Genomic DNA, 15,527 nt, shown 5'->3' with positions numbered 1-15,527 from the left:
TTGGGTTCCTGGAAACAAACTCATGGCCTCATGCTTGCTAGCCAGGTTATGTGCCACTGAGCTATATCCCTGGCCCCTTTTCTTGTTTTTAAACTGTGTCTCAAAGCAAGCACTGAATTTGGATAGAAAAGGAAGTTTACAAATAGGAAACAAGAGAGTGAAGATAGAAGAAGTGAGGACCAAAGTGTAGGTGATCCGTGCATTAGGGAATAGCATTACAGTCACTGGGTGCAGTGGCGCTTGCCTGTCATCCCAGCACTTGGGAGGCTGAGGTGGGAGGGTCAGCCAGTTCAAGGCTAGGTATTCAAGGCAGCTAATGAACTCAGGGCAGCCTGGACTGAGTAGAGAGACCCTTTTTCAGAACACCAGAAAAAAAAGTAGCATTGCTATGAAAAATGAAAGAAACACGTCTGATGTCATGGTTTTGTTTCAGTGATTCTCCTGCTGGTTTATACTCTCATAGTATTATGCTTTAGCAATATTGATGTTGATTGCATTTCTTGCTGTGGTCCTACTATACCTAAATTATTACTGTCACATTTGAGTATCTTAGAATAGTGTTAGAAAACATTAAAAGACAAATGGAAGGAATTATTTTGAACAAACTAAACAGTATAATTAAATTGAAGAATTAAAGCTAGGTTACATGAAAATAGAATTGTTTCTCTCATTAAGGTTTTTTTTTTTTTTAAAGAGTGACAGTTTATTTGAAGAAGAGTGGAGAATGAGGGAGAAACTGGCTGTATAGAGTGAGTTTGGGCTGAGTAAAAGGAGAAAAAACATCCGTCACCCTGGAGAAAGCAAGGTGGCTGTTGCAGAGAAAGTCACGATAGCCAAGGCAGTTTTAAAAAGAAAAGTGTTGGGGTTAATATGAAGGAAGATTTTTTTGGGGGGGTGGTGACACTGGGAGTTGAATATAGGGCCTCATGTATGCTAGGTAAGCTACCACTGAGTCACATCTCAGTGTTTATTTTAAAGTTTTGAGTGTGATGAAAGTTCCTATTATTAAGTGACACATCTCTAGGAATTCATGTTCTCAATCATGCATCCTTCTCCCCTGCTGTCCCTTATGATTTTGCAGGTGACACTGGTGCTCAGGAATGTTTCTGAATGTCTCCATTGTTAATAAATTGAGAGATTAGAATTTGTTTTCTTATATAGTTTGTTAATGATACTCTCCCAGAAAAGTGCTTGAGCTATAGTTTAATTCCAAGGAGGAATACATACAACTTTCTGCTTGGAAAAAGAAAATCTGTATTTTGCATATAGACATATGTGTATCATACCAGACACTAGTACCAGCATTTTCTGCTGTTAGGTCAAATTCAGCATGAACAAAAGAACACATTTTCTTACACAAAGCAATCTTCCATTTGCTTTAGTGAGTTCTCTTAATGGTACCTTTGTTCTCATCCTTGAGATATTTGAAACCTTGAAAAGACTCCTGTGTTGTTCCTCTCCATACTTCATTTCCACTTAGTTAATAATTATTGAGAGACAGTTATTGAAAGACTGTTGAGCTACATTAAAAGATCTGTTCACATTTGTGTTCTGTTGTCTGTCATTTGTTTTTATGCAAAACATTTGATCTTTCTGAGCATGTTTTGCACACTTGTAGGAAGGTAGTGTTGGAACTGATTTCAGAGGTCCTTCTCATGTTTAAAATGTTTAAAACGCTTTTCTTTAGCACTCTGGTTTAACTTTATTTCCTGGTTGTAATAATAGCCTCTCTTGCTCCTGGTCTCTTGTCAACTCATCTGGTAACAGTAATGCTTCTAAACATAGATTTCATGATGTCATATTTCAGTCCAAGTAGTCATTCTTCACCTGCAGAGTAAATTCTGCATAAGACTCATGTTTATAATCTTTCACAGTCCAGTCAGTGGTTGTAAACTAGTAGCCTCTAGGCCAGAATAATTCTATGTCCTGTGTTTGTTTTTTATATGAGTGTATGTTTTTGTCTTTTCTGAGATGGGGTTGTGCTCTGTAGTTCAGGCTGATCTCCCAGATCTTGATCCTCCTGCCTCAGTCTGCTGAGCATTGGGATTATAAGTATGTATCACTCACTACACCTGGCTTATATTCTGCTTTTTTAGCATTATTTCCCTGTGTCTTCTACTAGAAATCACCTGGTTCTAGTTAAATTGCTTCTGTTCATCTTCCACATGGGAAGTAATTTATTTTTGTCTTGAAACATTTGTGCTGTCTCCTGCCCCCTACCCTGCACCCTTTATGACAGGATCTTGCTGTGTAGTCCTGGTTGATCTTCAACTGACTAGGTAGTCCAGGCTGGCCTAGAACTCAGGGCAGTCTTCTTGTCTCAGCCTCCCAAGTGCTAGGATTACAGATGTGCACCACCATGCCTGGCTTCTGTGTAAATCATTTTTCGTTTTCCTGTAAATCTCCCCAAACATACTGATATTTGTAGAGGTAGCTTTTTTTTTTTTTTTTTAAAGAATTCCTCATTGAGTTTATATCCCAGGTTAGACAGCAAAAAAATAAAATTCTTTGACAACCTGCTTTCATAAACATCTTACTTGATCCTATCAGCAGCTTTCATAGACATCATACTTGATCCTATCAGCATTTTCAAAGTACTTGAGGAAAGCTGAGAGGTGGAGTGAATTTCTCAGAGTTACATAGGTAATAAAAGGTAAAGGGGAAGTCTTCTGTCTTGCCAGAAAGTATCTTCTGACTTGCCATGTCTAGTTGGTTGTATTTTGATACTGTACCAAATATTCTTCAAGACCAGGAGGATAAAACAAAACGTCAATGTTTCTTATTATGCGTTGCCCCCTTCCCAGATTTAAACCCTGCCCCAAATTGAGTGTTCATTTTTCATACTTCTTTCTGTTCATTGGTATGCATGTGTCTGTACAACATCCTCAGCCCTCTTTTATTTTGAGACAAGTTCTTGCTGTCACCAAGTTTCCTAGTTTAAATTCATTCTTGTGCTTCTCCTGCTTCAGCCTCCCAAAGTTCTGGGATTGCAGTTATGCTTCATCATGCCCAACTTGTGTGTTTTAACAAATGGCATTTTATTGTTTGAATTTCTTTTTTCATTTATCATGTCGTAGAGAGGCCTCTATACCAGTGAATATTTTATTTGTTTGTTTGTTTGATTTTGTGGTTTTGTTTTTTTTTATTTTATTGAGACAGGGTCTCTGTAGTCAGGCTGGCCTTGAACTCTTATGTACCCCAGAGTGGCCATGAACTGTGGCAATCTTCCTGCCTCAGCCTCCTGAGTGCTGGGATTATAGATGTGTGCCACCATGCCCAGTTCCCCAGTCTACATTTAAAAGAAAATACTTGCATACTATTTTATGTCTTGTGTTTCTGTTCTTAATGTGTAGTATGACAGTAAAAATCTTGGTATGTTCATCTTTGATTTGTGCTACTGTAATAACATGTTTATTTCCCCCAGTACTGGAGACCTGAGAGTGCTGAGCTACCTTTCCAGCTTTTTTTTTGGTAGCAGGAATTAAACTCAGGACCTTGTGCTTGCCAGGCAGGCGCTGTGCCGCTGTGTTATATCCCTGGCCTTCCTTCCCAGCTTGTTAAAAACATTTTTTCCCTAGTTTTTTTTTTTTTTTTTTTTTTGTTTTTTTTTCCAGGCTGGCCTTGAGCTCACTTTGTAGCCCAGGCTGTTCTCAAACTTGTAGTGGTCCTCCTACCTCAGCCTCCTGAGTGCTGGGATTACAGATGTACACCACCACATGTGGCCTCTCTAGTTTTTTATTAGTACATGTTTGCAGTACATAATGATTACATTCATCATGGAGAGTTGGTACATGTATATAATGTCTGAATTCTTTGTACATCTCCTTCCCTCCTCTTCCTCCATGTTTTGTTTCCCTTTTTCATTTGCAAAAGATCTAGCTCCCTGTTTCCTGTTTTATCTTTTATGTTGCTGTTTAATTTATTTATGCTTTGAGGTTCTCATATAGGAGAAACCATTTGATATTAAGGCTTGTATATCTTATTTATGTCACTTAACACTATGGATTCTCAGGTGCATCCATTGTCCTACAAATGACTCCAGTTTATCTTTCCTTGTAGCAAAGATGTACTCTTTGTAAGTGCCACATTTTCTTTACGCATTTATCTGTTGATGAACATAGGCCAGTGCCAAGATTTAGGTGTTATGAATTGTGATGCTATAAACATGGGTATGCATGTATCACTCTAATACGATGTCTTTAAGTCTTTCAGGCAGATATCCAGCAAGGGAATAACTGGATCAAGTGGAGTTTCTAGTTTTAGTTTTTTGAGAAATCTCCATATTGATTTACATAGTGGTTGTACTAGTTTACATTTTCTAAAAGCAGTGTAGAAGGGTTCCTTTTTTTCTGCAGTCTCACCAGCAGTTGTTATTATTTGATTTCTTGATGATAGCCATTTATCCTGGAGTAAAAAAGAATCTCGGTGGTGTTTTAATTTGTGTTTCTCTATTGGCCAGCAAAGTTGAACATTTATTGGCCATTTGTACTTCTAAGAGGTGTCTGTTCATTTCAGTTGCCTGTTTTTTTGATTGGCACTTTTATTTGGGGGGAGCCATTTTTTTGAGCTCTTTATATTAGATATTAGTCTTCTGTCTGTAGTATAGCTGGCAAAAATTTTTTTTCTGTTCTGTAGGTTGTCTGTTCACTGTTTGCTGTGCAGAAGCTTCTTAATTTGATCAGGTCCCGCTTGTTGATTCTTGATGTTATTTCTTGTGCATTGGGGTTCTGTTCGGAAAGCCGTTGCCGATGCCTGTTTCCTCAAGTTTTGTCGATTTTATCTTTTGGAGGTTGTGTTTTCTTTAGATCTTTAATCCATTTTGATTTCAGTTTAAAACATGGTGAAAGGTCTGAGTCTGGATTCAGGCTTTTGAATATATATAGCCAGTTTTTTCTGCTAGATTTTTTTTTTGAGACGTGAAGTCTTGCTAAGTTGTTCAGGCTGGTCTTGAACTGGGCATCTCCTTCCCTATCCTCCTGAGAAGCTCAGATTACAGGCAGGTATCATCATACATAGTTTCATTTTTTTGGTTTTATTGTAAAATTTACATAAGCTTCTGTTCCTATTACATAATTTCTTTCTCTAAAATTAAAGTGGTTTCATTGATTTTTTTAAATTTTATTTTATTTTATTTTATTTTATTTTATTTTATTTTATTTTATTTTTTTATTGGGTTGTAAGAATAATACATGCTCATTGTGGGGCTGGGGATTTAGCTCAGTGGCACAGCGCCTGCCTGGCAAGCGCAAGGTCGTGAGTTTGATTGCTTGTACGGGAAAAAAAGAAAAAAAACCCCCAAAAACCAACCAAACAAACAAAAATGCTCATTGCATGTAATTTATCCAGCACCAAAAACTTAAAACAGACAAAGCTCATAGCAGTGTGTATTTCTGGATCAGGAGTGGCATTTTGTTGTACAGGGAGATCAAAATATACACTGACTTTAAATTTTTTTTTTGGTTTTGTTTTTTTTCCGGTACCAGGAATTGAACTCATGACCTTGCGCTTGCCAGGCAGGCGCTGTGCCGCTGAGCTAAATCCCCAGCCCCAGTGACTTAAAATTTTTAGAAGTGTATCATAGTAAAAGATACATTGCCATTAATTTTGGAATGCTCCCCTTCACTTTGAACAGTTTACTCCATCATTGTTGATCATTTTCTGGTTTGTTTGTTTTTGAAGACAGGGTTGCTCTATGTAGTCCAGGCTGGCCTTGAACTCCCAGTGATCCTCCTGCCTCTGCTTCCGGAGTGCTGGGATTACAGGATGGGCCCCCATGCCCAGCTTGTTGCCATTTCCTTTCTTTCTTTCTTTTTCTTTTTTTTTCTGTTTTGGTACCAGGAATTAAACTCAAGACCTTGCTTGCGCTTTTTCTTTGTTGCTATTTTCTGAAGCTGTTCTGGAAGCCCTTTTTCAGTATCTTCACAAGATACGATAAACATGCACTGAGTGCTGGTGCCTGTGTCATCAAGTGGAAGGCAGGCTCATAAAAACATTTCGGCTGGGCATGGTCTTGCATGCTTGTAATCCCTGCCCTTGGGAGGCTGAGGCAGGAGAATCACGAGTTCATGGGAGTTCAAAGCCACCCTTGCTACATAACAAGTTGGGAGTTCAAGGCCACCTTTGCTACATAACAAGTTCAAGGCCAGCCTGGACCACATAGTGTGACATTGTCTCAACAAAACAAACAAAAAAATTCGGTGTGCCCTCTTTCACCTTTTCTGCTGTATCTGGCACCATGTATCGTCTAGGTTTTTCTAAGTCAAAACGACCGTAAAGGGTAAATGTTTTCAGTTGATTGTAGACATGGCAGCATGCAAATGCAATTTTAGACATGTAGGAGGACTTCCAGAACTGCTTCACCAAGTGCCAAGAGTGGTGGGATGAGTGTGTTGGAAGCAAGGGGAAATATTTTCAGGGGCATTAACAGCAATGTGTCTTTTACTATAACAATTTAAAAAAACTTTAAACATGGCTGTATGTTTCAGTAACATCTTGCAGGTCTCTGCCACTCTTTTTTTTACCCTAGCTTTTTGTTGTTTGTTTGTTTTTGAGACAGGGTATAGCTATGTAGTTCAGCCTGACCTTTAACTCACTATATAGATGGGGCTGGCCTCAAACAAGCGATCCTCCTGCCTCAGCCTCCCCAGTGCTGGGACTACAGGCATTTGCTACCATGCCTGGCCTCTTTTTTCCCTAGTTAACAAAATTTAAAAAAAAAAAAAAAAAAATTGTGCCCTCTCAGGTGCAAAAAAAAAAAGAAGTCACTTTATTTATTTATTTTTTGTTTGTTTTTTTTTTTGGTTTTTCTCTGGTACCGGGAACCGAACTCACGACCTTGCGCTTGCCAGGCAGGTGCTTTGCCGCTGAGCTAAATCCCCAGCCCCAAGAAGTCACTTTAATGGCTACATAATTTGACTCTGTGGCTTATTTTGTAGTTGAATCAAACTCCTGCTGGGAGCCTCTTAAAATATTTCTTTCTTCCATACAAAAAATTACTAATTTATTGTCTGTTTATCTTTTGTGTACTTACTGTGTTGTTTTTTGTAAGTTCCTAGAATTTCCAGTCAAATCAGTTTAATATTTATGGGTTGTGCAAAGCTTGGTCTACTATAGAGGAAAGTAAGAAATAGATTGTTTTTCTAATGAGGCTTAAGACCATTCACTTTCAGAAATTCAAAAGCAAAATGACAAAAAAGCAGAACCAGTTTTGTTAAACAGAAGAGTAGAATGAACTGCTACGGGGTTTGGGAAACAGTATTAGGATCAAGTATAGTTAATTGGTAAAGAGTTCGTGGAGGCTGGTATGGTAGTGCACAACTCTAATCCCAGCACTTGAGAGGCTAAGGCAGGAGGATTGCCATGAGTTCGAAGCCAGCCTGGATTATATAGTGAGACCTTGTCTCCAAAAAAAAAGTTCCTGGACGAGTACATTTGAAATGTGGGAGACAAAATGTGAAATTGAAATTATTCAATGAAAATAAGCATTATTTTTTTCACTTGCAGTCTAAGAATGCTTGTTAATTAAGATGGAGTACAAGAATGACCTTGTGGAATGCTGGGTGTGGTAGCACACCCCTGAGGCAGGAGAATCGCTGTGAGTTCAGGCCGGCCTGGGTTACAAAGTGAGTTCAAGGCTGTCCTGGGCTGTGCAGCACGATTCTGTCTCAGAGACAATAAAAAGGAACAAAGTTGTGGAAAGAATTTACTTATGAAGTGAGTTACTTGCTCAGTTTTGAAACTCTTCCTTTGGCTTTTTATCATAAATAATCATGTTAAATTGGAATAAATGAAAAGCAGACATTTTGTTCAGTTTCACTTTTTAAAAAAGAGAATCAGCAGCCGAAGCAAATGTTCCACATGGTGTTGGAAGCACTGAAACACATTAGTGAGCTGTGGTCACTAATGGCAGAGTGAAGAGGAAATGGCTGGTTGCTTTGTGGGGGGTCACAGCATGATTCTGTCATGGTTCTCTTTGCAGTTGTTTTTAATACAGATCACTTAAGATCATGGAGAATGTTCACTGAGTCGTGCTTTCCTTTGCACTCACTTTTTTTTGTCTTTTTGAGACAGGGTCTCGCTGTGCAGTTCAGGCTGGCCTTGAGCTCACTTTGTAGCCCAGGCTGCTCTCGAACTTGCAAAGATCCTCCTTTCTCAGCCTCCCCAGTGCTAGTATTACAGGTGTGTGCCACCACCCCCGGCTGTTGGGTTGTTTTTTGTTTTGCTTTTTAAATTGTTACAGTTTAAATACTCCTCATTACCAAAGTAGGTGCTAAGTCATGATGTCATGGGCCAAGGAACATGGATGACATGGTATCTAGAGTTCTGAAAAGCAGCCTTGCTCTATGTACTGACATGCTAGGTGCCAGAAAAGAAGAGCATTGAAGACATTCCAAGCAAATACCTCTCTCCATTGAAGATAGGCCCTTGCCCCTAGGGTTTTGGCTCCCAGGTGCCTGTGTTAAGCCAGACGAAAGTTGCAACAGCTTGGGATCGGGCTCAACTATTCTACCTCCTGAAAGAGAGGAAAACAAAGGAAAAGAGGTTTAAGCACATAGGAGGGAATGGGGTCCAAGCACAGGAGAGAATGAATCAAAGGAGAGGCTAGGAGCCTCCTTCCAGAAGCCAAGCTTGGCTTTGTTGTGGAATGCTTCTGCACTCCCACTCGTTCTTCTGCCCTTGTGCCAAGCATTTTCCACTGTCTTTTCCCAGTCTTGTTCCTTCAACAGAATACTTAGTAAGGATTCCACAGGTACCACTATAGGCATATCATGCATAACAGCAGTAGTGCTCACCCTTGTGGGGCTAACATTTCAGTGAAGTTTCTCATTCTTCCCTGCCCACATTTCACCTCAAGGTAGACCTTCCTCCCAAGTCTACTCTCACCAACTCAACCCTGACTATATAGTATAATTGTGTCATTTTGTTTGTTTTGTTGTGGTGCTGGGGGTCAGACCCCAGGGCCGTGAGCATAGTAGGCAAGGGCTCTATCACTGGCCACATTCCTAGCCCTTGTTCTTAAACTTCACTGTCGCTTTTCCTTTGGTTGGTTGCATGATACAAATTTAAAGTGAGGAAGGAAGTGTCCTGAGGTTCCTGTCAGAGACAGAGATGCTCAGGTGAAAAACACAGGTGAACAAAGTTTATATTATTTGCAAGTTTTTGTTGAGAACACATTGGACATGTAATTACAGAATAAAGGTAAGGGAGCTGATTGGATATCTACTGTGCAGAGCGCTTTTTTCTAGGTATAGTATTATGAGAGATGATTGAAAAATACTGAGTAATGAACTCATTGGAAACTGGAATGATGTAAGTGGAAGAGATGGTAGTCTAGAAATCAATCTAACCAAGTTTTGTGTAAGGACCCTAAACAAGCCATTGTTCTGTAGAGAACGAGAATGAAACTAGATCAGCTAGTAGTTCCTGACCCTGCACACTAAAAAATATCTGGGAGCATTGGGCCCAGTAGCACACTCCTATAATCCCAGCATTCCAAGAGGCTGAGGCAGGAGGATCACAAGTTTGAGGCCAGCCTGGGCAACTTACATACTTAGGGAAACTTGTCTGAATGGAGGGAGGGAGGGAGGGAGCAATAAATGAAGAAACGAATGGTCAGCCAGCTGGCTGGTGATGTAGCTTAGAGTGAAAGCCCAGAGTTCAGTCTTTAGTGTGTTTAAAAGGAGTATTTAGGACTTCATTTTGTTTTGTTTTGTTTTTGAGACAGGGTCTCAATATGTAGTGCAGACTGGCCTTGAACTTGCCACAGTCCACCTGCTTCAGACTAGCAAGTGCTGGAATTATGGACGTGTGCTACCATGCCCATATAATATTTAATTTTTTTTCTTCTACATTTTCTTAATAATGTTGCTGAATGAGCAGCTTGGAGTTTCTGCATCTCTCTTGGAAACTTCAGTTGCTGTTTAATGACACTGGAAAAACTCTTCTGTTTGTTAAATTACACAGTATGAAAGGGAGTGAGCGCTGGGCCTGGAAAAAAGTCTCAGCATGCTCAGCATAGTGTTTTAAAACATTTAGAGCAATGAGAATTTTTAGTGGGTTTTTTTGTACGTGTATGCGAAGTGAGAAATTAACATTGGTACTTTATTAAATAAAATACAAAACTATTCACATTTCACCTGGTTTCCATTCTGTTTTTTTTCCAATCAGATATAATTGGTGCATTTTAGGTATATATAATGATCACATTCATCACAGAGAATTTGTACCTGTACATGATATAACTTCTTTTTTTTGCCCCCCTTCCCTACCAGCCCTTCAACCCCTCCTTCCCTCCCTATTTACAAAAGCTTTGTTGCCATTTTTTCCTTTTCTAATTTTTTTACTCTTCCTTCCTTCCTTTCTCCTTCCTTCCTTTCTCCCTCCCCTCTCCCTCATGACTTCGTGCTTGCCAGGCAGGCGCTGTGTCACTGAGCTATATCTGCAGCCCAGGAGGGGTCTTGAATGGTTACCCAATATCTGTCATTTTGACTGGTCTGTCTGTCGGTCTGTCTGTCTGTGAGGCAGGATGTTGCTGTGTTGCCTTTATTGGCCTTGAACACTCAGTAATCCTGCCTCAGCCTCCTGAGTGTTGGAATTATGGGTGTGCACCACTACCCCTGGCTCCTGATGATTATTTATATATATATAAATGATGATTCATATATATATATATATATATATATATATATATATATATATATATATATATATATATATATATATATATAATTATTATTATTTTTACAGGGAATCAAACTCATGACCTCATGCATGCCAGGCAGGCACTGTGACACTGAGCTAAATCTCTGGTCTTCTGTGGTTTTTCTATAAATGACAAAATTTTGTCTTCTTTTTTGGCTGAATAATACTCCATTTTATATATATGTATATTATATTTTCTTTGTGTATTCCTCTGATAGACACCTAGGCTGGCTCCATGTCTTGGCTGTTGTATATTTGCTGTGTGGTGTTGTATATTGTATATTCTATAAGCATGGATGTGAAGTTTCCCTATAGTAGGCTGACTTTAAATCCATCAGGTGTGTACCAAGGAGTGGGATCAAATTATAGGTCTAGTTTCCAGTTTTTAAGAAACTTTACTGTTAATTTCCATAGTGGCTATGCTAATTTACATTCCCACCAGCTGTGTAAAGGGGTTCTTTTTTCTCCACATCTTCACCTTTATGAGCTATCTTCGTATTCTTTTTTTGAATCAAACTCACATCCTCATGCTTGCCAGGCAGGCACTGTGCCGCTGAGGTATTTCCCTGGCTCTCTTTTTTGTTTGTTTGTTTTAGTTTTTTGAGACAGGGTCTTGCTAATCGTTCAGGCTGGTCTTGAACTCACTGTGTAGTCAGTCAGTCCAAGCTGGCCTTGAACTCACAGTGATCCTCCAGCCTTAGTCTCTTACAAGTGCTGGGATTTATATTTTTCTGTCTTTAAGAATGCAGGCTCTAAAATAGAAACAAAGCTTTTTAAATAAGGAGGAGGGGAAGGGGTTAAAGAGATGGAACAGGATTGGGCGAAAAAAGAGGAATAAAGAAAGGTTACTAACTCCCTATAATGAGTGATCATTTTGTATATTGAAAGTGTACCAATAAGGTTAATTTAAAAAAATGCAGGCTTCACGAGTCCAGAAACTGTCACTTACTGCTATTTCCTTAGTGTCACCTAGTTACTAATTGAAGGAATGACTTTACTGCTGTGGGTGTTTTGTTGTACTTTCACTTTATAGATAGCTTGTAACAAAAGAGTACTTATGATACTGTTTTGACTTGCTCTTCTTTTTCACTAACTCTCTAGAGACTGAGAAATTCCAGGGGTAGAGGTGCTACCTCCAGTTGGAAAGTCAATTCCTCACGTTAATCCCCCATTCTTCACATATGTAATTACCTTTGCATCTGACTTGTTTTTCCTCCGAAAGGATTTCTTGAAAGATCTGGTCACTTGCCACATACATGCAAAAATGAATAGATATTTAGGGTTTAGATTTTGTCTCAGATAGGAGAAAAGTCTCCCATTTGAAAAATGATTCCTAATTGGAAATTCTAAATAGAATGATACTAGGATTAGCATGAGTGTTTTTATTTCTCTTGTTCTTTGTGAACTTGTACTGGGTCTTACTAATAAACTGTCTTTTATCTTTCTGTGTTACTTTGTTGTGATACAGAAACTTTTCCAGATTTTGAAAGGCTCTTAAGTACAAAAGTGATTGCTGTTCCCATTTCTTAGAATTGGTGCTATTTTTCTCTAACACCAAATTTTATACTTTCTATGAAATTTTTTAATTTGGGGGTCTATAAATAAACATTTGTATTCCTTAATATGTATTCTGAAGAGAGCTCTGATTGTAAATATAAAAATGTATTTTCTGTGTCAATAATGTCTATTTTTTCTTACCCAGAGAATGGATCTTGGAGAATGTCTGAAAGTTCATGACCTCGCTTTAAGAGCAGATTATGAAATTGCATCCAAGGAACAAGATTTTTTCTTCGAACTTGATGTATGTATTTTTGCTTTATTGGGTGGTAGTTTCTTTTGCTGTAAAATATTTTTAATATGTGTTAATACCTGTCTTAGTTACTTTTCTTGTTGCTGAGACAAAATACCTGATATCCCATGTTAAAGGAGGAAAGGTTTATGTAGCTCACACTATATAGAAGTTTTAATCCACAGTTAGCTGGCTCCAAGGCAGGGTGGTGTGGCAGAGGAGAAACAGTCCATGGTGTGGCAGGCAGAAGGCAGCAAAAAACACAAGGGACCTTTTAGCAGTGTCTTTCTGCCCCTTTTATCTTATCCAGGCTACTTAGGGCACATAGCACTCACACTGTTAATCCTGGTGCCCTTGATCCTAGCATTGCACCATGAATCAATCTCAGCATCACACACTTTCAGTCCAGCCATTTCTTTTTTTTGGGGGGGGGGGGCGCGATGTTTTTTTTTTCTCGATACCAGGAATCGAACTCATGACCTCGTACTTGCCAGGCAGGTGCTATGCTGCTGAGCTAAATCCCCAGCCCAAGTCCAGCCATTTCTGATAAAGCCCTGCCTATGACCATATGAGGCTTTGAGGGGACAGTCTAGACACAAGCCAAGTATCTTATAATAGAAAAAATTCTTAGCAAATGATTCTCTTGGTAGTCATATGAAGGATGGAACTCAAATGAGATCATATAGTAGTTTTTGTGAGTACATTATAAAATATGAGACTGTGATATATACCACCCCCACCCCTGTACTGGAAAGTGAATCTAGGGCCTTGGCACTCTGCACTAACAATTTTTTTGTTGTTGTTAATGTGCCGGGGACCAAAGCCAGGGCCTTGTGCACATAAGGCAAGAGGGCTGCCTCTGAGCCAAATCCCCAGCCCTGCACTAACAATTTTTAATCTCCAGCCTTTTGGAAGGGTCTTTGTGGTTCAGGATGGTCTTGAATTCACTATGTATTCCAGGCTGGCCTTGAATTGAAGGTGTGATCCTCCTGCCTCAGCCTCCCAAGGTGCCGGATTATAGGCTTTGGCTTTATTTTACACGCTTAGATTCTTTATCCATCTTATATTTATTCTGCTTGAAGGAATTGAGATTGTATTCTAATTTTCTCTCAGCTTTTAAATAGCTGCTTATTTGACCTACCACAATTTAATTAGTCCATTTCAGGCTGGGGATTATAGCTCAGTGGCACAAGCACCTGCCTGGCAAGCACAAGGTCCTGAGTTTGATTCCCGGTACCAAAAACAAAAAACAAAACTAATTAGTCCATTTCTTTATTTTGGGAGGCTATGTTTACATTCACATGAGGAAATTTACATGCTGTAGATTTCTGTTGTAATTTAGTGAAAAGATAAATTTGACATAAAATTGATAAAAACAAAAAAACAGCTGTCTTGCTGAGTCATTACAGACAAAAGCCTGTGTATGTGTGTGTGAGTGGGGTGGGTATTGGAGATTGACCGCAGGGCCTTTACACTGAGGAACATCCCCCAACATTTTTATTTTTTATATCAAGACAGAATCTTACTATTGCCACAGGGTTCGAATTTGTGAGCCTCCTGCCTCAGCCTACCAAGAGTGCTGGGATTACAGGTGTGCACCACTCCTTGTAGTTTAGATAAAAGCTTTTAAAGGATCCCTGTTGCTTTGAAGAAATACTCAGGCCGGCGATACAGCTCAGGGGCACAAGCGCCTGCCTGGCAGGGGCGATGTCCTAAGTTCAATTCCCAGTACAAAAAAACCGAAACAAAACAAAACAAAAATATTCACTTGTTCATATTCTCTTTGAAAAAATTCTTGGGTTACCTAACAATGTTTAAAATTCAGTATATGGTGAAGGAATTTGTATATCAATTGTATATAGTTTGGATATAATTTTAACTGAACATTTAAAAATTTAATTTTGCATGAATTATCATTTAACTTTAGATATGTTAAATATGCCTGGTGAATGTCTTTTATGTAAATATTGAGCTGGATTTTTCCAGCATAGACATTGTAAAAATTCTCAGTGGTTTAATCTTTGAAAAAAAGGTCAGTTTTCCTGATTATAACACTTTCACTGTAGAATTTTTTTTTTTTTTTTTTTGGTTTTTCTCTGGTACCGGGAACCGAACTCACGACCTTGCGCTTGCCAGGCCTGCGCTTTGCCGCTGAGCTAAATCCCCAGCCCCCACTGTAGAATTTTTGAAAAACAGAAAACTGGGCAGGGGATATAGCTCAGGGGCATAGTGTCTGCCTGATAAGCATGAGGTCCTGAGTTTGATTTCCAGTATGGAAAAAAAAAAAAGGAAAGAAAAAGTAAAAATTATCAAACTGGGCGTGTGGCACATGCCTGTAATCCCAGCACTTGGGGGTGAGGCAGGAGGATTGCTGTGAGGCCAGCCTGAACTATATAGTGAAACGCTATCTCTAAAAGACAAAAAAGTCAAAATATGCACAAATAATTAACAGTTTCTTTTTTCTATGCTTTATTTTACACAAGTGGTATTTTATTGCATCTAACTTTTTTTTTTTTTTTTTTTTTGGTCTTTTTGAGACAGGGTCTTGCTATGCAGTTCAGGCTGGCCTTGAGCTCACTTTGTAGCCCAGGCTGGCGTTGAACTCAACAATCCTTCTGCCTCAGCCTCCCGAGTGTTGGGATTACAGGTGTGCATCACCACGCACAGCTGATTACTTTCTTAATTTCTAGAAGTAAAATTTTACTATGTCACGAGAAATTTTAAAAGGTTTTGATGAGAAAAACTGTATTTACCTTTTTATAAAGGCTCCATTGGTTTGTGTTTGCTTCAGCAGAATATGAAGGTGATAGTTTTTTATAACATTGCCTTTCTGGAATTATTTTTTGTTCCTTACCAGTTGGTAGAAGTTAAATTGCATTTTAGATTCATAATTGAACCTGGCTTTTGTTATTGTTTTTACTTCCATGGTAGCATTTAAAAAAAAAAGTATAAAGTGGGTATGGTGACATATACCTGTAACCCCAGCCCTTGGGAGGCTGAGGCAGGAGGACTGTCATGAGTTCACACAGTCTGGATT

At 39.0% G+C, this 15,527-nt stretch overlaps 1 protein-coding gene across 11 annotated transcripts in view; it reads left to right on the top strand.

Moving 5' to 3' along the window:
* The window catches only part of LOC102026334 (putative RNA-binding protein Luc7-like 2), a 66,152-nt gene that overhangs the window by 23,712 nt on the left and 26,913 nt on the right, over nt 1–15,527 (top strand). For all 11 annotated transcript variants that reach the window (XM_005405441.2, XM_005405439.2, XM_013504954.1 and 8 more), the window contains one exon: nt 12,404–12,502. In XM_005405441.2, the coding sequence (XP_005405498.1) occupies nt 12,404–12,502 (99 nt within the window). The remainder of the gene's footprint in view (nt 1–12,403; nt 12,503–15,527) is intronic.

This window comes from Chinchilla lanigera, unplaced genomic scaffold, assembly GCF_000276665.1.
Source record: "Chinchilla lanigera isolate Chin_1 unplaced genomic scaffold, ChiLan1.0 scaffold00093, whole genome shotgun sequence".
Lineage (NCBI taxonomy): Eukaryota > Metazoa > Chordata > Mammalia > Rodentia > Chinchillidae > Chinchilla > Chinchilla lanigera.
Note: the sequence above shows the minus strand (reverse complement) of the source record. Positions and strands in the feature narration are given on the sequence as shown.